The following is a 23449-nucleotide window of genomic DNA, read 5'->3' as shown; positions in this document are numbered from 1 at the left end:
TGTTTTCATTTCTATAAAATTACATCCATATGTGTATCCATCCATTCTTGAAAATGGTTGAGATTTTTGGGAGAAGAGAGATAAAATAATATTAATACAAATAAGCTTATGAAATATGTAATATTAACATCAAAACCATATGTATTAAAAATAAAAATATATAAAAGTATTTATATAAAATCATGAATGACAGCTGCTTAATTGATTAAGAGAAACCAATTTTTTTGTGTGACAGAGACAGAAAGAGACAGAGAGAAGAACAGATAGAGACAGACAGGAAAGGAGAGAGATGAGAAGCATTAGTTTTTCATTGAGGCACCTTAGTTGTTCATTGATTGCTTTCTCATATGTGCCTTGACCTGGGGGCTACAGCAGACCAAGTGACCCCTTGCTCAAGCCAGCAACCTTGGGCTCAAGCTGGTGAGCCTTGCTCAAACCAGATGAGCCCAGGCTCAAGCTGGCGACCTCGGGGTTTTGAACTTGGGTCCTCTATATCCCAGTCCAATGCTCTATCCACTGCACCACCACCTGGTCAGGTGAGAGAAACCAATTTCTTTGTTTCAAAAAGTAATCTCTAACTTTATAAAGTTAAACAAATATGCTCTCTTATGTTGCCATTATCTTAGAGAAGCTGAGAAAGATTTGACATAGTATAATAATTGATCATTAAAGTACAATAATTCATAAATTAAATTATAAATTTAATTCATAATTAAAGTACAATTCATAAGAATCACTCTATGTTCTAATGACATAGAGCAGGGAAAATTTCTCTCTTACCACATAGAAACTAAAAAATATTATCGTTTATGCACAGAACATCTAGACCTCAAATTGACACAGTTCTAGTTATAATCAAACCTATGTTTTTATCATCCTGTTTATCTTAATATAAAATAATTGTTTATTTCTCCCTCATCCCTGTCAAAACACTCACTGATTATATGACATTCACTGAATAACTGCTCAACTCTAAGTTGAGCATTACATCTGTGGTTCTGAGAATTAACAAGATCATGTTTTCAAAGGTTTTACACCTGCAATATTAAATATTTAATAAAACTATAGAACATTTTTTTCCCACTTAAGCTAATTGGTTTCTCCTTAACTGTTCTGGAGTAGGATGACTCATCTATTCTTTCTCTCATAACAAAGCAAAGTGACTCTTGCTGGTTAATCAGTGAATCGGCGGGTTTGGCAACCTAAAATGTGTGGACAATATCATGACTGCTAGTTTCTCTACAATTTGAGATTTCCCATTTAAATTGAATAGCTTTTTAGTATCTGAAATATTTTTAGTAACAGGGGAAGATCCAGGTTTAGTTTTTTAGGTGCAGCTAGCATGGCGGCCTTGCGTGCTTGAACTTGCAGCCTTTGGAGGGCCAACAGAGTTCAGTCTCTTGAAGTCTCTGAATTAATCAGGAAATTTTTAAAAAAATTGAGATGAAATTCACATAATATGAACTAACCATTTTAAAGTGTACAATTCAGTAACCTTTAGAACATACATTGTTGTATAACTACCACCTCTATTTACTTCTAAAACTTTATTACCCCAAAAGAAAACCCTTATCCTGTAAACCAGGGGTAGTCAACCTTTTTATACCTTTTGTATCTCTGTTAGAAGTAAAATTTTCTAACCGCCCACTGGTTCCACAGTAATGGTGATTTATAAAGTAGGGAAATAACTTTACTTTATAATATTTATAAAGCAGAGTTACAGCAAGTTAAAGCATATAATAATAATTACTTACCAAGTACTTTATATCTAATTTTCGCTAAGTTTGGCAGAATAAACCTTTATAAAACGACTTACTATAGTTAAATCTATCTTTCTATTTATACTTTGGTTGCTCTGCTACTGCCCACCATGAAAGCTGGAATGCCCACTAGTGGGCGGTAGGGACCAGGTTGACCAGCACTGCTGTAGACAGTCACTCCCTATTCCCCTCTCTCACCAGTCCTTGAGAAACCACCAGTCTGCTTTCTGCCTTTCTGAATTTATCTATTCTGGATATTTCATATAAATGGAATCATATACTTTGTGACCTTTTGTCTGCCATAACAAAAATTTTAAGATTGTCTGTAGGAGCTGAAAATACTAATTTATTACTAACTACAGAGCACATCCAGGATAATTGTCTCAATAGGGAGAACTTTGACTTTACCTCTTTTATGCTATAGCCATACTTCCTTTAAGGAACCTGTGGAAGTTCTAAAGTAACCACCATGCATGAGAGGTGGGGTCATGCTGAATAAGTTAACCAAAGTGTTGAGTGTACTGGATGGGTTAGTGTCTAATTGTGCTGAGTTAATTAATTGATTCTTCCTGTCTGCCTCTCCTAATAAAGTGAAGAGATATTCACTGGTACTGTTAGCCAATGTGTGGATGGATAGGGGGCCAGAGAAGGATGTGGGTATCAAGGGGAAGGAGGAGCAAACCCAGACTAATTGTATACTAAAGAATTTGGAGCTGCTGATACAGCCAGGGACCTCTTAACGATGGAGATTCATTCAGACAAATATGTTGTTAGGTGATTTCAGAGCCTGTATAGCATGTTACTATACAAAACCATGTGAGATTCAGTGAAGTATAATACAAGAGAAAGAATGATGCAATCAAGATAGTAAACATGAGATGGTGTGAGGCTGCTGCTGCGTAACAGAGCACACTGTTAATGGCAAACTTTTTTCTTTTTCTTTTTTTCTTAAGTGAGAGGCAGGGAGGCAGAGACAGACTCCCACATGTGCCCAGCCAGGATTCACCTGGCAAACCCCTACCAGGTGATGCTCTGTCCAGCTGGGCCACAGCTCCATTGCTTGGCAACTAAGCTATTTTAGTGCCTGAGTTGAGGCCATGGAGCCATCCTCAGCACCTGAGGCCAACATTTTTTTTTTTTTTGTATTTTTCTGAATCTGGAAATGGGGAGAGACAGTCAGACAGACTCCCACATGCGCCCGACCGGGATCCACCCAGCACACCCACTAGGGGCGACGCTCTGCCCACCAGTGGGCGATGCTCTGCCCCTTCGGGGTGTCACTCTGCCGTGACCAGAGCCACTCTAGCGCCTGGGGCAGAGGCCAAGGAGCCATCCCTAGCTCCCGGGCCATCTTTGCTCCAATGGAGCCTTGGCTGCGGGAGGGGAAGAGAGAGACAGAGAGGAAGGGGGGGGGTGGAGAAGCAAATGGGCGCTTCTCCTATGTGCCCTGGCCAGGAATCGAACCCGGGTCCCCCACATGCCAGGCCAACGCTCTACCGCTGAGCCAACCGGCCAGGGCCTTGGGGCCAACTTTTGCCTGAACCATTCAACCCATGGCTGTGGGAGGGGAAGAAAGAGGAAGGAGGGGTGGAAAAGCAGATGGTCACTTCTTCTGTGTGCCCTGGCCAGGAATCAAACCAGGGACTTCCACACATCAGGCTGATGCTCTACCACTAAGTCATGGCCAGGGCCAAATTTTGCTTTTTTTTAGATTTTATTTAGTCACTTTTGGGGTGAGAGAGAAAAGGGGGGAGAAACAGGAAGCATCATTTCCCATATGTGTCTTGACTAGGCAAGCCCAGGATTTTGAACTGGTGACCTCAGTGTTCCAGGTCAGTGCTTTATCCACTGCGCCACCATAGGTCAGGCTAACTTTTTTCTATAAGTAGAAAAAGTACACTAAAATAAGAATAGCCCTGGCCATGTAGTGTGTAGTTAGTTGGTTAGAGCTCATCCCAATATGCTAAGGTTGTGCGTTTGATCCCTGGTCAGGGCACATAGAAGAGTCAATCATAAGTGGAACAACAAATCAGTGTTTTTCCTCTCTCTCTCTCCCTCCTTTCCACTCTCTAAAATCAATAAATTTAAAAAATTAGAAAAAATAAGACAATGATAAGAAATAAAATAACAAGAAGAAATGTAGTATAGCAAATACATAAACCAGTAACATAGTAATTTATCATTATCAGAGAAATAGGAGGAAGAATTTGTCAATATAATGCCAGGACTTTCTACAGCGGGGGTGGGGGGGTGGGGGGAGGGGGGTGGGGTGGGAGGTGGGAGATCTGATTCCAATGACTGCTAGGGACTATTTAGATAGAAATATAGTGTGAGAACCTCAAAACTACTCACTCACATTTTGTTACTAACCACAAAACTTTGAACCATAGGAATAGAAAACTTACTGGTGATCACAATTTGTTTTTGAAATGTCTGGTCTTCTAAATATATATATCAGCTGTTGTAAGATAATATCTTATAAAAACAGTTGTTCTTTATAGAATATCTTTCATGCACTAGACAACATGTTGAGTCACTTGTTTGCATTACTTCAAAAAAATTATTTATTGATTTTAGAGGAGAGTAAGGGAAAGAGAGAGAAATAAAGGGATGGAGAGAGAAACATTGATCTGTATGTGACATGACTGGAGATTGAAGCTGCAACCTTTGCGTATCAGGATGACGCTCTAAGCAACTGAGCTATCTGGCCAGGAACTTGTTTGCATTACAGAGGGTCCTCGGGTTACGACACAGTTCCATTCCAACAACAGTAACATAACCCAAATTTTTGATGTAAGTCGAAATGCACACTAGCCTAACACAGGTGGAACACTTGTGCTTTTATCAGTCCAAAATGGCGTAGGTAAGTGTGGGGGGGAGGGCGCCAACTTCCTTACTCAAATGGTGTGTTACTGCGTATTCTTCCTCTGCACAGAGCCAAACTAGTTCACCCACGTAGTCTGTAAGTACGACACTAATGGAGTAAGCTGAAACACTAACCTCTGAATTTAAGTTTTTATTGGAGTGGATGCTGTAAACTCGAAACATCATATGTCAAGACTGTCATAACCTGAAGACCCCGTGTACTTTTAAAAATTCTGAACGATAGTTGTCTCAACTCTCTAATCCTCAGTGCCTGAAAATTAGGATGATAATTCTACCTATTAGACTTAAAAATGAGATAATATATGCAACGTGCTTAGCACAGAATCTGACATAAAGTAAATGCACAGAAAAGATTAGCTGTTATAATTATTTGTTCACGTTTCACACATGAGAAAAATAAATCATAAGGTATGAGGCAACATACTCAAAGATCCTTTGGTGGAGATAGAATTCAAGCCTTTATGTGCTTGATTACAAAACCGAACTTTTCCCACCACCCTCTACTATATCTTGTACGTGCATGGTCGATGGAGCTTCTTGAGTTCATTTTGCCACTCAGAATAACCCTCTTTCTTTAGCCCGTTGCCCAGCCCTCGGCTTTTGATGAATGCTTGCTTAGGTGCTCTCTCAACCTCAGTAAGTGCTAGGCAGCTGCACAGCAGAAGCTGAGTGAGTAATTCCTGTATGTGTTTAAAGGCCTTTCCCTCAACCTCATACCCTAGAGAAATAAAGTAAAATGGCTGGCAGTAACTGAGAAAAACAAAAATCAGGAAAAGCAGAAGTTGAAGCACTCCAAAGACCACACTTCACCCACGCAGACCCCATTTTTGGGCTCTTTCAAAAACAACAAAGTATCACATTGAACAATCTACCTGGTATTCAAAAATAGTGGCCGGGGGAGTCCATGGCTGAGTATCTTGGCTTTTAGCCGCAGGAATGTGTACCATGGAGGAGTCCCAGGGGGCCTTCCGGACTCACATACCGGCCATAATGAAACCTCACCTGATGCTTCTTGTCGTGAAGATGAACAGTGGTGAGGTCCAGGTGTCCAAGACAATATAGCCAACAGAGGCACAATTTCCAAATCATGTTGTTTTGTTAAAAATAAATGAACCAGGCTGTCCTGGGGTTTTTCAAGAGAAGTTGGTAAGGGGAAAATGTAGTTAGTGAAAAAAATAACTTTTATAAATAGCTGAATGTAACCCCACAAAATTTTTTTTTTTTTTTTAAATCTCACTAACTTCAAATCTCCAGGAATGAAAAATATTATGATGATGATAAATAATGTACTTTTCCTTCTGTTAAAAGAAGAAAGGTAAACAGGAAATACAGCTTTTGGAGAAATAGAGTTGTTTTCTTATGCTGGACAAACCGTACTTCTTTAATAACATTTTTTTATAATCTTTATGCAAGCTATTGAACTCTCAATTTTGTTAGAAAGTTTACCGTAAGAAGCTTGTATGAAATATGAATAACATCTCAATTTTATGTCATCATTGTTTTGTGATGAGCCATCACGCAAACCAAACTAAAACATAAAATGCACATGCAGACAGTCCTGCCCTTGCTTCTGTTGTGCATCACCTGGAAAGAGGATGAGACATCTTATCAAGCAGATTCCACATATTTCAGATACCGTGCTTTCCCATTCACACGCAGTAGCTAGGCAGATCCTTGGAATGACTCTATGAGGATAGAATTCTTTCCCCCTGAACTCATGACACTAAGTGGTGACACATGTCCTGTTCCTGGGATTTTATACCAGAGGGCAGGAAACAGCTGTTCGGGATGCTTTACCAAGGACTCATGCTTTCTATGGAGAATTACTGAATCATCATTTCTCAAGCTTTTTCTCCGTTAACTGTAAAATATCTGAGGATATAATCCTAAACAACCCATGTTAGGCTGAATGGCCCTGGGATCCATGTTTTATCTTCAATATTCACGTGTGCTACACCAGCAACCACACTGTAGAATTACTCTACATACAGGGGAGAATTGGAATTGTTGAGCTCTTCCATGTCATGAGGTCTTTTATTTTTTACATGAGGGTGGGAGAGGTTAAAGGGGAAACTGGTAAGTGTAAGGAAAACTAATGTGCATATTTTATTCTACTCTTTTTATTTTTAAATTAAAAATACTGGTTTCTGCTAATCTTTGGATAACTTTTATGTTCTAAGATAGCATGACATTTTTTATCCTGGTTTTGACTTACTGCTTGCCATATTGCCTATCTCCAGACATGCATAGTTAGAGAATAGGGCTAGATGAACACTAAGGTTCCTTCAACTTTGAGATATAATGATTCTGTAATTTTTAGATTTGCCTTTTATTAACATTTAATTCTTTTATATTGTCATTTAAGCATTGTCTATTTTAAAGCATGTAACAAAGTTATTACTTCTTTTAAGAACTTTAATATACGTCATTGTTCCCCTTCAAAGTTTAGTCTTATTATGCTTTCTCACAATAGGCTTTTAAGAAATAGTAAATGAATAAATTTCAGTTTTCAAAGATGGTGTTCAAAAGTCATTTAACTTATTTTTTATTTATTTATTTTTAGTGAGCGAGAGAGAAACAGACAGGGACAGACAGATAAGAAGAGAGACAGATGAAAAGCATCAATTCATAGTTGTGGCACCTTAGTTGTTCATTGATTGCTTTCTCATACGTGCCTTGACTGGGGGCTCTAGCCGAACCAGTGACTCCTTTCTTAGGCCAGCAACCTTGGGGTTCAAGCTAGTGACCTTTGGGTTCAAGCCAGTGGCCATGCGGTCATATCTATAATCCCATGCTCAAGATAGCAACCCTGCACTCAAGCTGGTGAGCCAGGCACATATGAGAGTTGATGCTTCCAGCTCCTTCCCCTTTCTCTAAAATGAATAAAGTCTTAAAAAAGAAAAAGAAACCCTGAAGTTACTGGCTTGGGCATGGGATCATAGACATGACCTCATGCTTGCTGGCTTGAGCTCAAAGGTCACTGGCTTAAAGCCTAAGGTCTCTTGTTTGAGCCCTAGGTCGCTGGCTTGAGCAAGGGGTCACTGGCACAGCTGGAGCCCCCTGGTCAAAGCACATATGAGAACTAATCAATGAACAACTAAGAGTGCTACAACTATGAGTTGATACTTCTTGTGTCTGTCTGTCTCTCTCACGCTCACTAAAACAAACAAACAAACAAACAAAAAAACCCGCCAACTCTATCAAATCTACTTTATTAAATAGGATAAACAAATATCCAGATAATCTGCTTCAGAAACCAATTTGGAGGAATTTACTCAATAGCCATCTTTCTGTATTCTTTCCCACACTGCTTGGTCTTGTATGTTTCCCAATATGCATTTTATTTCTCTTTGCTGAGGCTCACGAGGCTCATCATTGAACCGAGAGATGCAGAAAACATCTGTTAAAAACATTGCCAACAGCTACTTTTTTGACAAAACAAAGAGCTCAAAGTCCATGTTTCAATTAAATTTAGATTTAATGACTTGCTAGATCAATTGTCTAAATTATTTTATGTGGGAGAAAAGCTATATCTTTTTAAGGTTTTTTCCATTGATTTGAGAGAAGGGGAAGGGAGAGAAAGAGAAGCATCAATTCCCTGTTCTACTTACTTGGATTGAACCTTCAACCTTGGTAGGCTAAGACGATGTTTTATCCAATAAGCCACCTGGCCAGGGCAGAGAAAAGTTATATTGCATAAGCCATTTGTTGCGTTTGCCTGATATGTGCAGTCAATGTTTTGAAAGGATTACTCTGATTGCTGTGAGAAGAGTAGTCTGTAATTGAAGAAGGTTGGAAGTAGGAAGACCAAATGGTAGGCTAAATGCAGTAATTCAGATTGCTTGAACCTAGAGATGCTGAAAAGTGGCCCAGTTCCTGGATTTACTTTGTAAGCAGAGTTAACAGAACTTGCTAATTGGGCATGAGATGCTAATTGGGACTTGGATTGGGTATGGGGTTTAAAAGGAGGAAAGCAATCAAGGAAAACTGCCAGGTTGGCCTGAGCAATGGGAAGACGGACACTGCTGTTGCAGTAGGGAAGATGGCAAGAGGAGCAGGTTACTTGTTGGGAAAGAGAACAGGTACTCAGTTTTAGGCATGTTTAAAACGTCCAGGATATCACTAGCTATTAGAGAATGCAAATCAAAACTACAATGAGATACCACCTCACAACTGTTAGATTAGCTATTATCAACAAGTCAGGTAATAACAAGTGTTGGAGAGGCTGTGGAGAAAAAGGAACCCTCATCCACTGTTGGTGGGAATGTAAAGTAGTACAACCATTATCGAAGAAAGTATGGTGGTTCCTGAAAAAATTAAGAATAGAACTGCCTGACCAGGCGGTGGCGCAGTGGATAGAGCATTGGACTGGGATGTGGAAGACCCAGGTTCGGGACCCTGAGGTTGACAGCTTGTGCACGAGCTCATCTGGTTTGAGCAAGGCTCACCAGCTTGAGCCCAAGGTCACTGGCTCAAGCAAAGGGTCACTCAGTCTGCTGTAGCCCCCTGGTCAAGGCACATATGAGCAATCAACGAACAACTAAGGTACTGCAACAAAGAATTGATGCTCTCTCTCCCTTCCTGTCTGTCCCTCTCTCTGACTCTCTCTGTCATAAAATAAATAAATAAATAAAATTAAAAAAATTAAGAATAGAACTACCACATGACCCAGCAATCCTTCTACTGGGTATATACCCCCCAAACTCAAAAACATTGGTACATAAAGACACATGCAGCCCTATGTTCATTGCAGCATTGTTCACAGTGGTCAAGACATGGAAACAACCAAAATGCCCTTTAACAGATGAATGGATAAAGAAGATGTGGTACATATATACTATGGAATACTACTCAGCTATAAGAAATGATGACATTGGACCATTTACAACAACACATATGGACCTTGATAACATTATATTGAGTAAAATAACTAAATCAGAAAAAACTAAGAACTGTATCATTCCATACATAGGTGGGACGCAAAACTGAGACTCATGGACATGGACAAGAGTGTGGTGGTTACCGGGGGGAGGGAAAGGGAAGAGAGGGAGGGGGTGGGGGAAGAGGAGGGGGCATAAAGAAAACCAAATAGAAGGTGACAGAAGAAAATTTGACTTTGGGTGATGGGTATACAACATAATCAAATGTCAAAATGATCTGGAGATGTTTTCTCTGAATCTATGTACTCTAATTGATCAGTGTCACCCTGTTAAAATTAATTGTCTAAATAAAATTAAAAAAATGTCCAGGATACAAATGGAGATGCTGAGGTGGACGATGAGTACACTTGCTTTCCATTTAAGAGAGAGTCTACGTTCAAACTGTGGACTTGGGAATCATCAATATGTAGATGCTGTTTAATGCCTTGAGTTAGGCAGGGAGCAGGACCACAGGTGTTTTGCTTACCATTGTATCCCCAGCACCTGACACAGATTCTATCAAGTAGTAGGTATTTGGCTTCTATTGAATGAATAAATAGAATGCAGATGGACTGGAGTAGGAAGGCAAAGCAAAACCTGTAATAAACCACTTTAAATGAAGGAAAAAACTTAAGGCCTCTTAGTTGAAAAGCCCTAGTTATTTTCTAAGTTCAATGTAGTCATTTAGATGCTGAGTCTGCCTGATGACATAAATATTTTTTATTGTTTGGGATGCTGCTGCTTCTGATTTCAAATTAATATGTGGCTTTCACGGAGAGATGGCTTATGCAAACATTACTCTTTGGTGTAATTATCTAGTCTTCTGGCAATTTTTGTTATATAATAAATATAATAAAAAAATCAGTGGCTTGGAAGGCAAAATTTTTATGTCCTAAGTCCTACATAACGGACTAAATTTACTTGCTCAGTCTCAGTCACAAAGCAGGAACTGTTTGTGGTGGCCTCTATTGAGATTCAGAGAGACTGTGTCATTAAATGAGAAAATCGATGGTTTCTGCCCACAGAACAGAAGATGCTATTTAAATGAGCATTACTATTATTATGTTTTTAAAATGAAAGATATAACAAAAAAGAAAAAAAAGAAAATTAAAGTTATTATTCATTACTATAATTACAATTGACAAAGTGTCTACTGCTACTACTGTCTCCTGCTCTTTGTTACCTGTGGAGCATGGATTGAACTCCTAGAGAGGCAGCCCAAAAGGAATCTATACATTAAGCAGAGTGGCCCTCCATCATCTCACCTATGTGACTCTGTCTATGACAACCCCGCCCATCTTCACTGAACCCTAACAGGAGGAAGGTTTGTGGGGTACTTGGTGGTGATGGCGCTGTGGGGGGAGGAGCCCAAAGGGTGAGTTCAAATTTGAATGTGTGGGGCCCATGCATTGGCAGTCAGTGAAGCAGCTGTGTTGGAGGCAAGTTCTCCTGGGCCTAAGACTTGGCAGCCAAGAAAGACACTATGGATTCCACTATAGACAGGTAAACAGTCTCCTCCTGGGTGGCTGCGTTGGTTGGTCTCTCAGAGCAGATCTGAGTAATGGGTTGGTATCTGTCCCTTTCTCTCCTAGCACTCTCTGATTCACAGGATCTGGTTGGTCTATTATATGCAGATTTATGTCTCTGGGTCTGTCTCACCTATTCAGATCTTACATGCTATCTGTCTAATTCTCTCTCTCTTTCATATTTAAAAGAACTTTTATGACCATGAACTGAGATTTGTGCTTCAGTTAGAACTAGTTTGTGGTAACAATACTAACAACAGCAAATATTTACACACTCAAACAAAGAAAAGAAAATAGCAATGCTATACTAAAAACAGTAGTGGTAGTTGTAATAATAATTCTGTAAATATTCAACTATAAAAACCACTTGAAGATGAACTTTCCTAGGGAAACTCTACTGAATAATTTAGTTACATGGCGAAGAAATGTTATTTTTAAATGCTTGTATTCAAAATTAATTTCTTGAAAGTCACTATGACTGTGTCTATTATAAGTGAAAAATTCAGTCAAGCAAATGATTTAACGTTATAGGTCCAATTATTAGGCAGTTAATGGCTTTTTTACTCTTTACCTAGTCTTTCAATTACTTTAAATATGGCTGCACTTACTTCTTAAATATGTGACCTGTAAGATTTTTCCCAATGTCTCCACAGTTTATGTCAGCTAAGTTCCTTCACAGGACTTATTTTATTCCTACTTTGATGATTACTACAAGTGTATGACAGTGATACCAAATCCAAATACTTTATCTTAATTTACTTCTTTAACAAAGAATTTATACAATAGAGTTCAGATTTTTTTTTTTTTGTATTTTTCTGAAGTTGGAAACAGGGAGGCAGTCAGACAGACTCCCGCATACGCCCAACCGGGATCCACCCGGCATGCCCACCAGGGGGCGATGCTCTGCCCATCTGGGGCATTGCTCTGTTGTGACCAGAGCCATTCTAGCGCCTGAGGCAGAGGCCATGGAGCCATCCTCAGCGCCCGGGCCAACTTTGCTCCAATGGAGCCTTGGCTGCGGGAAGGGAAGAGAGAGACAGAGAGGAAGGAGAGGGGGAGGGGTGGAGAAGCAGATGGGCGCTTCTCCTGTGTGCCCTGGCTGGGAATCGAACCCGGGACTCCTGCACGCCAGGCCGATACTCTACCGCTGAGCCAACCAGCCAGGGTCACAGAGTTCAGATTTTTTAATGGCACAGTAAGTGTTCTTCAGAAAATTTTCCTGAGGGCAAAAAATGTTGCACGTCAATGAAATTCTGAAAGCCAGTCAGAGGTTAAGGGCTCAGTGGAGATACTTATGTCTAATGAAATGCACAACAGTAGTAAAATCAGCAGTTGAAATTCAGAGAAAGACAAAGAAAAAGAAAGGAGGAAAGATATAATTCAACAGGAGAAAAGGGAAGTATATAATTATCATTAAGGAAAACTGTATCTGCATAGCCCATTAGTGATGGCAGTGGGCAGGAGAGGATGACTGTTGTGGTTATTTTTAACCCATCTGTCTCTGGCCTGCATTGCTGAGGATGCAGACAGCGTTCTGCTTCGGGGAGCACAGCTGTTCAAACAGCTGGCAACCTGTAAGTCTACAAAACTGCCTCTTCAAGGTCCTTTGTGCCCAGAAGGGATGTGAAGAGAATAGGATGCTGGAAACAGGCTCCTAGTTACATTTGCAGGGACGTGATGGATCAAGAAAGCTAATTAATGAGTCACAGTCATATAATTCACTTCATTGTGACAGGTCACTTCTGACAGACATAGTGAAGAACTGTTGCATTTTCATGTGGAATGGGAAGTAAAAGTCTCTCTGAACTCCTTTCCTGTGCCATGTCATTTTCTATAACTTTCAGAACACTTTTTCCTTCTCATGGTAACAGTCCCTACCATGTGGCCTTTGGTGAATGATATAGTTACTATACTTTTCCCTCCATCCCTCCCCACCCCAGCCTTTCTCATCCTTATAGCTCAGGATGGCAGGTTAAATGTAAAAGAAATTTATGGCTATGAGATGATGTCTAATCTATTTTAAATTGATTGGTCTCTAAAGAGAGGAGTTTTTTTCTTTCTCTTTAGTATTTATTAAGTGCTTATTATGTATTCAACTTATATATGGCATGTGTTATAATACACTAAGTATGTAACAATAGTAATAGTAATGATGGTACTTACCATAATAAATTACTGTCATTTAAAAATAAAGCCAATTATTATCACATCTTTGTTACCATCCATTTCAGATCCCTACCAAGTATGCATATATAAATATGTATATATATTTTATTTTATTTTTGACAGAGACAGAGAAAGAGTCAGAGAGATGAACAGATAGGGACAGACAGACAGTAAAGGAGAGAGATGAGAAGCATCAATTCTTCATTGCAGCAACTTAGTTTTTCATTTATTGCTTTCTCATATGTGCCTTGATGGGGGAGAGGGACTACAGCAGAGCGAATGACCTCTTGCTCAAACCAACAACCTTGGGCTCAAGCCAGCGACCTTGAGCTTTAAGCCAGTGACCTTTGGGCTCAAGCCAGCGACCTCACGCTCAAGCCGGCTGAGCCCGTGCACAAGTGCAAACTTGGGGTTTTGAACCTGGGTCCTCCATGTCCCAGTCCAACACTCTATCCACTGCGCCACCACTTGGTTAGGTCAAGTATGCATTTTTAATTCTAAAATAATATAGTTGACTAATTTTTCTATTGTTTGATATACATAATGTGTATATTGATGACAAATCTAGTTCCCTGCCTCAGGATTTAAAATACGTATATACTAGTAAGCTCCATGTGTGAAACATTTAAATTGTGACAGCTATAAAACGTGCTTGTCTTTGTTTATTTACTTGATAAGTTGGCATTTGGTTAACTTTTAAATTCAGAGTCTATCACATGTATCAAGTTATTAAAATAACTATTCTCAACATATGTCCACACAAAGACTGATACACGAGTGTTCACAGAAGCTTTATTCACAATAGCCCCACAATGGAAACCTTCCACAGGCCCACCCACAGGTGAATGAATGAACAGAGTGTGCTCTATCCATGGAATTGTACACTTCTGTGCAGTGCAAAGGAACAGACTACAAAAATCTCCAAGTCATGCTAAGAGAAAGAAGCCAGACACAAAGGAAGAGATAATGTATGATTTATATAAAATTCGGGAAGTGGAAAGTAATTAATAGTAACAGAAAGCAGGTTAGTGGTTGCTTGGGGGAGAGGGGAAGAACTGACTGAGAAGGTAAATGAGGAAACTTTGGGGGAGGGGTAGGCTGGCAATGTTCTGTATCTTGATTGTGGTAGCAGTTTGGGGTATTTACATCTGCCGGTATTCATAAAATTGTACATTTTAAATGGGTGAAGTATGTATGTAAATTTTACTTCAATGTAAAAAAAAAAAAGTGAAAAAAGTTTCAATTCTCTTGCCAGCAAACCGTATTCAAATCCCTGAGTGTTTATTTTTACAAATTCTTTGCACTTCTGCTCAATGTCATTAGGTGACAACATTTTTTCCACAAATTAGATAAATACATTTCTGGAAAAATATAGGGACAAAACCCAGAGACACTGTTAGTGTTTTGGGATCAACCATACTGTATAGCTTGTTATGTTCACAACTGCAAAGAAACTTGAGTTAGCAGAGAGTATTTCCATAAATTCAATTCAATTTAGTGCTTAAGATATATAAGACACTGTGCTAGGAGCTAGGAAGCAGAGAAAGGAGAGCCGGTCCCTGTGTGTGAACGTTCCCTGATATTTAGATCGCTTTGCAGCAGATAGGGCATTGGACTGGGATGCAGAGGACCCAGGTTTGAAACGTTGAGGTTGCTGGCTTGAACACATACTCACCAGCTTGAGCACAGGCTGCCAGCTTGAGCTTGGGATCATAGACATGACCCTATGGTTGCTGGCTTGAACCCAAAGGTCACTGGCCTGAAGCCCAAGGTCACTGGCTTGAGCAAGGGGTCACTTGCTCTGCTGCAGCCCCCTGGTCAAGGCACATAAGAGAAAGCAATCAATGAACAAGTAAAGTGCCGCAACAAAGAATTGATGCTTCTCATCTCTCCCTTCCTGTCTGTCTATTGCTCTCTCTGTCTCTGTCATACACACAGAAAGAAAATGTTATTTTGAAGGGACTTGGAGGCAGAGAGACCAGTTAAAAGGCCAGTACAACAGATAAAGAAGATGAGGACTTGGATTGACACAGAGAATAGAGCAGGTACAAATTCAAGAACTACCTGGAGGTTTTAATCAATAAATTTAGGTCTAATTAAATATGAGGAGTGAAGAGGGAGAAGACTCGAAGATGATCTCAAGCTTCGAGCCTGGTTACTTGAGATGGAAAAGTCAGGAGGAGAAAGAAGCAGGAGAGTCAAGACGAGGGCAGTTTAGGAATACTGTTCTGACCACATAGAGTTTGAAGTACAGATTGGGTATTTAGGTAGAAACTGCAAGGGAAACCTGAAAATATAATTATGGGACCGAGGAACAAGGGTGTCATTCCAAGTAATCAGTCAGCATCTAGAAGACAGCTAGGGAGGGAACTGTCCTATGAACCATATGGCTTTGGGGTTCTTGCTTTCTCTCTTACATAAGCATATAAAGGGGTTTACAATGGATTCCAACCTCAGTACGTCTCAGGCTTCGAGCAAAGGAAGGAAGAGCATCTTCTCCAGTTTGACCCAAGTAATTGTTGGTTTAAAAACAGCCGAGAAAAGCCATGAGTGACCAGAGAATGAGCTGTACTTCTGAATTTTCCTTCCTCCTCTCACCCACAGCCTCCTGATGAAGCAGAGGAAATTTCTCTACCATTTCAAAAATGTCCGCTGGGCGAAGGGTCGCCATGAGACCTACTTGTGCTATGTGGTGAAAAGGCGAGACAGTGCCACCTCCTTCTCGTTGGACTTTGGTTACCTTCGAAACAAGGTATCAATTACTATTTGCTTCCCAGGCAATTAAAAGCTAAAGTGTGGGCAACTTTTAGAGCCACCTACATGCTGATGATACTACTTTCTGTCTTATATTTGTCCGCACTAGATTTCTCAAAATTTTGCTTTTCTTTTTCACATGTCTATACAACCATAATAGATATTTCCCAAAGCAAGTCATTTACTGTCCTCCCCATCATGCTGGGCACATTATGACATACCTTCCTTCAGTGCCAAGAAGAACTGTCCCCAAACTTTCCTTCTCTTTCCCCAGCATCCAAATTGCTTTTGAGATTAAGGAAGAAATCAAAGGCTCATTCAAACTAATTTATTTTTATTTTTATTTTTATTTTTTTTCATTTTTCTGAAGCTGGAAACAGGGAGAGACAGTCAGACAAACTCCCGCATGCGCCTGACCGGGATCCACCCGGCACGCCCACCAGGGGGCGACGCTCTGCCCACCAGGGGGCGATGCTCTGCCCATCCTGGGTGTTGCCATGTTGCGACCAGAGCCACTCTAGCACCTGAGGCAGAGGCCACAGAGCCATCCCCAGTGCCCGGGCCATCTTTGCTCCAATGGAGCCTTGGCTGCGGGAGGGGAAGAGAGAGACAGAGAGGAAAGCGCGGCGGAGGGGTGGAGAAGCAAATGGGCGCTTCTCCTGTGTGCCCTGGCCGGGAATAGAACCCGGATCCTCCGCACGCTAGGCCGACGCTCTACCGCTGAGCCAACCGGCCAGGGCAACTAATTTATTTTTTTAAGTGAGAGGAAGGGAGATAGAGAGACTCCCACATGTGCCCCTACTGAGATCCACCTGGCAACCTCCATCTGGGGCTGATGCTCAAATCAACTGAGCCATCCTCAGTGCCTGGGGTTGACATTCAGACCAACCAAGCCACTGGCTGCAAGAGGAAGAGAGAGAGACTGGGGAGAGGGAAGGGAAGAGAAGCAGATTGTCACTTCTCATGTGTGCCCTGACTGGAGATTGAACATGGGACGTCCTCACACTAGGCTGACGCTCTATCAACTGAGCAAACCAGCCAGGGCCTCGAGCTAATTTTTAAATGTGAAAAACAATTTGTCCCTTTAGAATTTTTGAAAATTAAGGAAGAAAATTTAGGAAAAATGAATGATGACCTATTTTGTTTTCCAAATGATTTCTAGCCCCTCCTGCTCACATAAAGCATAGGTCAGTGAGTACATTCAGCATGGCAAGCCCCAGAAAATGCAGGGAAGCCTCACTTGGTTGATCAATTAAATCAATCTTTCAGCACTTAGAAGATCAGAGAATCACATTTCCAAGAAACTTCACACCAAAACCCAGATGGGTTTACATAATCTTCTGCCAATGAATATTTCCTCTCTTATGTGGTGACATCTGGTCTTGGTAGAATCCCAGGGAAGAGTCCATGGGTGGAACGATATTGTCTGGCTCCTTGTTTACAAGCTTATTTTACTATTCTGTTCTCTTTGCCTCCCTTGTATTGTGTAAATCAGGGGTCGGGAACCTATGGCTCGCAAGCCAGATGTGGCTCTTTTGATGGTTGCATCTGGCTCACAGACAAATCTTTAATAAAAAAAATAATAACCTTAAAAATATAAAACATTCTCATGTATTACAATCCATTCATTTCCTACTGCTCATGTTCATGGTTACGGGTGGCTGGAGCCAATCACAGCTGTCTTCTGGGACAACACCAAATTTTTATTGGATAATGTGTAATGTACACGGGTCATTGTATGGCTCTCACAGAATTACATTTTAAAATACGTGGCATTCATGGCTCTCTCAGCCAAAAAGGTTCCCATCCCCTGGTGTAAATGATCTCACTGCAGTTTAACATTCTAATCTCTTTCCTATTTGGTGATATGATACATTCTAAGCATAGAAGGCTTTCTTGTTAACAACCCTTTGCTTTCCTTTCATGTAATCCTTATGATATCAGCCCAGCCTATTTTACTGGTAAGATTAGAATTTCCAAGAATTTGGTCACTTGTTTAAGTCATATGAGGGGTGATGGAACCGAGGTCTTCAGATTCTGGGACTTCTGACTTCTCTGCAATACTAAGTGGACTTGCTATATCTCACTATTGCAATTATTATTACAATCACAGGGATTAAACCATGAACAAACACATTATTTAATTGCTTTTACAACATCCAACTGGCTGCCTCACCATAATCTATTTTACCTCTTCCAGCCCTACCAACTATCAATTTTCCACCTAGTGGTCTTCTGTATTTCCACAGGCACTTATAAGCCACTTTTCCTCCTCAAAAGCACAAAACCTAACCTCATAAACACAAATTAAATCTCTACTGAGATTGTGTGATGCTACTCGATTCAAACTCAACTCATTTGATCCTCCCCATACCACGGAAAAACCTTAGCCTTTCTCCATTCTGAAGCACCAAGGGTGCAAAGGATTTTGGCTCAACACTGGGCTTTTTTTCCTGCAGTTGTTTGACTTAAAACTGTAGACGTCCCCCCAAAAAGATCACTGCGGGAGGGAGATGAATTAAAGACAGCAAAGCGACCAGCCCCGCAGTGCAGGTCAGTAAACGTGCGCGGCATCCCCTGCTCTCTCCTCAGTGGGGCTGCCACGTGGAGTTGCTCTTCCTGCGCTACATCTCAGACTGGGACCTGGACCCCGGCAGGTGCTACCGCATCACCTGGTTCACCTCTTGGAGTCCCTGCTACGACTGTGCCCGGCACGTGGCTGACTTTCTGAGAGGGAACCCCAACCTCAGTCTGAGGATCTTCACTGCGCGCCTCTACTTCTGCGAGGACCACAAGGCTGAGCCCGAGGGGCTGCGGCGGCTGCACCGCGCAGGGGTCCAAATCGCCGTCATGACCTTCAAAGGTAGGAGGGAAGCCTTTCTGCTCCGGCTCAGGGCAGCAGCTGTCGTTCAGGATCGCAGATCAGGCTGAGAAAAATCAGGGGGCACATTCAGGGGACATAATTGTACCAGGGTTCTAGTTCACTTTGGAGCAAAAAATTATCAACTAGAACTAGAGGAAAACAATGAATGGCTTGGACGCAAGGTTTTGGGGGAAATGAGAATTTAAAAGGGGCTGGGGATGTCTTTATTTCCTCTTGATTCGGGATCTGAGCTATATTCTACTCCCACTCTTTTAAAGATTATTTTTATTGCTGGAATACTTTTGTGGAAAATGGTGAAAAAACTTTCAGAGCCTGGGAGGGACTGCATGAAAACTCGGTTCGTCTCTCCAGGCAGCTTCGACGCATCCTTTTGGTAAGGGGTTCCTTCGCTTCTCGTTTTCTTCCTCAGAGTCCTGTTTTCCTAGAACTACGTTTATATTGTTTCTTATCTTTCTTACGTGTCCATATGTGCGTCTGTACATTTCGTGTGTGTTTGTCCATTTCTCACTCTCTCCTTGTTTTTCCTCTGATGGAAAACTTATTTTTTCTTTGTCTTTTTTGTTGTACTTTCTCCCACAGTTGAGTCTGTTCTTCCGTTGTTTCACAATTCAGACCCCTCTGTTCACTTCCCTTCTTTCTTCTCACCCACATGTTTTGTGCTGTTAGATCCACCTCCCTATTAATTTCCCTCCTGGTGAAATTCCTTCCTCTCCTCTTCCTCTCTCTTCTTCCTCCTCCCTCCCAACTTATTTTCTTCCAAAACGTTACAAAGCCATCCACTCAGTTTACATCTCTCTTTCTCTACAGCCCCTATATGAGGTTGATGATTTACGAGATGCATTTCGTACTTTGGGACTTTGATACCAACCTTCAAGAATGTCACGTAGAATGAAATATCTCGGAAGATGGTAAAAGAACAGTCCTTCAAGAATTCTGTTTTTCTTCAACTCTTAATTTCTTAGAGAAATAATATTCATATATATGACTTTTAAAAAATGTTTGTCTTGAAAATAGAGAAGGAATACAGATCAAGCAGAGTAATGCTGCAACTGGTGCAGTTTTTAATGAAACAGCGCCTCCTACTGGCGAGTGACAGAACTGCAGAGTCTGGGAGCACCTGAATGTAATGTTCTTTGACTTTTAGGCAGGGAGAAAAAGCAGAGGATAAATCTTCAAAAGCATGGTGAAAGGACAAAATGTCTTCATAATCAGATTCACTCTGAGTTTTTAATGGTATTAGTGATATATTTTTCCACTCTGTCTTTGGTATTCATTTTCAAGTGAACAAACTTCCATCAGACCATGATCTCCAGGACTTCTTAATGAGAAACTCTGGATGAATTGTAACTCCAAGCCATCTCTTCAAAGCATTAATATCCAAGCATATGCTGTATGTTTTAATTATCTGAGGTATGCTTTTATGTTGGAATATAAGAGAATTTTTTCTTGGCATGGAATATGCATGGTCACCTTCAGGCTATTTTATAATAAGGGACCTTAAAATGAATATGAGGACTGTGAAAATGATACCCAAAATGAATTGCTGCTTTCAGTAACAAGTCTGGAAACACACATTCTTTTAAAGTAGCTCATACTTTAGAAACCACAACTCAAACTTAACACATGATAATTAATGAATGCTTGAGAGGGCGTGGCATGGATATTGAGAAGAGAAAAGTCTATTTTCTACTATGGGTCTCTGTTAACCTCAGCAGTGTCAACCAGCTCATGGTTTTCTACTTTTTGTATGTATATGATGCTACCCTCAAAAATAAGTTCACTATATAATAAAATGTAACAGAAGAGAATATCATTTGGGAAGGCAGAGAATAATGAATGCACAATTGTATTGTATTAATCTTATTGTACATAAGTTTGTGAAAGAGTTAAATATTAAAACGCTTATTTCATGTATCCCAGAGGTCCCCAACCTTTTTTGGGCCATGGACCGGTTTAATGTCAGAAAATATTTTCATGGACCAGCCTTTAGGGTGGGACGGATAAATGTATCACGTGACCGAGACAAGCGTCAAGAGTGAGTCTTAGATGGATGTAACAGAGGAAATCTGGTCATTTAAAAAAAATAAAACATTGTTCAGGCTTAAATATAAATAAAACGGAAATAATGTAAGTTATTTGTTCTTTCTCTGCGGACCAGTACCATATGGCCCATGGACAAGTACCGGTCCGTGGCCAGGGGGTTGGGAACCACTGATGTATCTGTTCATCATTCAATATATGCTATATATTATCTAATATTTTTGTTATTATAATTTTCTTTTTAGAGATATTGAAATGGATCCCTTAATGTCTCATAAACTTATACCCTTTGAAATAATTCTAATAACAAAGTATACATAATTGTAAGATAGTCTAACATGTTGTAATATTGCTATAAAACCATTTTCTTGATTTTTGGTAAATTTTTCTCACAACAAATTTGATTGTGGTTTATTTCAATCAAATGAATAAATGATAGTTTTGAAAGTTTTGGAGATAAAATGCGGAATAAAATGATTCTAAAAATGATTTATAAAGTTAAATTTAAAAGGATGGGGCATGTTCTTTCTCCTGGAAACAGTCCTGTGCCTTTCCTTCCCTCCCTTCCTGCCCAGGCGCAAGACCTCAGCCTTTCTGTCTCCTAAGCACCAAGGGCCCTTCTTCTCCCTTTGTAACATGTTTACTGAGCCTGTGCAGCTCAGCTGGCTCACTTTTATTACCTCTGTAACTTTATTTTATTTATTTATTTTTTTGTGACATAAAGAGAGACAGAGAGAGGGGCTGATACGGGCAGACAGACAGAAAGGGAGAGAGATGAGAAGCATCAATTCTTTGTTGCGGCTCCTTAGTTGTTCATTGATTGCTTTCTCATATGTGCTTTGACCAGGGGACTACAGCAGAGCTAGTGACCCCTTGCTCAAGCCAGCGACCTTGGGCTTGAGCCAGTGACCATGGGATCATGTCTATGATCCCACAATCAAGCCAGCAACTCCCACGCTCAATCTGGTAAGCCTGTGCTCAAACCAGATGACTCCACACTCAAGCTGGTGACCTTAGGGTTTTGAACTTGGGTCCTCTGCATCCCAGTCCGATGCTAGTTTATACACTGTGCTACCACCAGGTCAGGCTACCTCTGTAACTTTCTAAATAAAACTTTCGTTCACAATTTGAAAAAAATGTCAGAATGATGAAATACACTTGAGAGTTCAGAAATTACTCCATTTATTTATGTTCAAATGATTCCTGACAAGGGTGCCAGGACTGCTTAATGAGAGAAATAATAGTCTTTTCAACAAATGGTGCTGGGACAGTAGATATCTACATGCAAAAGAATGAATTTGGGCCTCCACCATATACCATGTACAAAAATTAACCCGAAATTTGTCAAATATCTAAATGTGAGAACTAAAACTATAAAGCCTTAGAAGGAAATACAAAGCGGTCCCTCGTCTATCATGGGAGTTAGGTTCCAGAACCCCCAGCGATAGGCGAAAGTCCGCGAAGTAACGACCTTATATTTATTTTATTATTTATATATTTTAAGGCTTTATAAACCTTCCCCACACTCTTATAAACCTTTCACACACTGTTATTAACCATTCCCACACTCTTATAAACACTTTCTATGCTCTTAAACACTTCCTATACTCTTAAACCTACATAATTTTAACAACATATAAAATTCTATATGGGTACTCACCAGTGAATATACAGTAATATTCTTTTAATATGTTTTAATTAATATTTTTTTTATATATTTTTATATTGTTTTCAAAATTTTAGGCTAGAAAATGTTTACCACAAAAATAATTAAAATAATAAATATATAAAAATACTTATATATGGCAAAATCCCATGATATAGCAAAAAATCTTCAATACAAAATTAGATATATACAATTTAAAAATTCCTGATACAGTGAGACCGCGAAAAGTAAACCATGATATGGCTAGGGACGACTGTATAGGGAGAAGTCTTCTTGACTTTGGAAATGTTAACAGTCACCTAATTTAAGAATGGCCGGCCTGACCTGTGTTGGCGCAGTGGATAAAGCGTCAACCTGGAATGTTGAGGTCGCTGGTTCGAAACCCTGCATTTGTCTGGTCAAGGCACATATGGGACTTGATGCTTCCTGCTCCTCCTCCCTTTCTCTCACTCTCTCTTCTCTCTAAAATGAATAAATTAAAAAAAACATGTGAGATAAAATAGTTATCTTTATTAAAAAAAAGAAAGAGAAAAAAGAAAAGAATAGCAGTGGCCCTGGCTAGTTGGCTCAATGGTAGAACATTAGCCTGGTGTGTGAAGTCCTGGGTTCGATTCCCGGCCAGGGCACACAGGAGAAGCACACATCTGCTTCTTCACCCTTCCCCCTCTCCCTTCTCTCTATCTCTTCCCCTACCTCAGCCAAGACTCCATTGGAGCAAAGTTGGCTCTGGCTGAAGATGGCTCCATGGCCTCTGCCTCAGGCGCTAGAATGGCTCTGGTTGCAATAGAGCAATGCCCCAGATGAGCAGAGCATCGCCCTCTTGCGGACTTGCCGGGTGGATCCTGGTC

At 40.4% G+C, this 23449-nt stretch overlaps 1 protein-coding gene across 1 annotated transcript; it reads left to right on the top strand.

Moving 5' to 3' along the window:
• The first annotated feature begins 10964 nt into the window (after positions 1–10964).
• On the top strand, positions 10965–21230 carry LOC136389398 (single-stranded DNA cytosine deaminase-like). Its single transcript, XM_066361208.1, has 5 exons — positions 10965–11068; positions 15862–16009; positions 18604–18874; positions 19153–19268; positions 19703–21230. The coding sequence occupies exons 1-5, from the start codon at positions 11049–11051 to the stop codon at positions 19754–19756; spliced, it is 609 nt and encodes a 202-aa protein (XP_066217305.1). The 5' UTR covers positions 10965–11048; the 3' UTR covers positions 19757–21230.
• The last annotated feature ends 2219 nt before the right edge of the window (positions 21231–23449 follow it).

The sequence above is a fragment of the Saccopteryx leptura genome, chromosome 1, assembly GCF_036850995.1.
Source record: "Saccopteryx leptura isolate mSacLep1 chromosome 1, mSacLep1_pri_phased_curated, whole genome shotgun sequence".
NCBI classification, from domain to species: Eukaryota; Metazoa; Chordata; class Mammalia; order Chiroptera; family Emballonuridae; genus Saccopteryx; species Saccopteryx leptura.
This window is presented reverse-complemented; position numbering and strand designations above follow the sequence as displayed.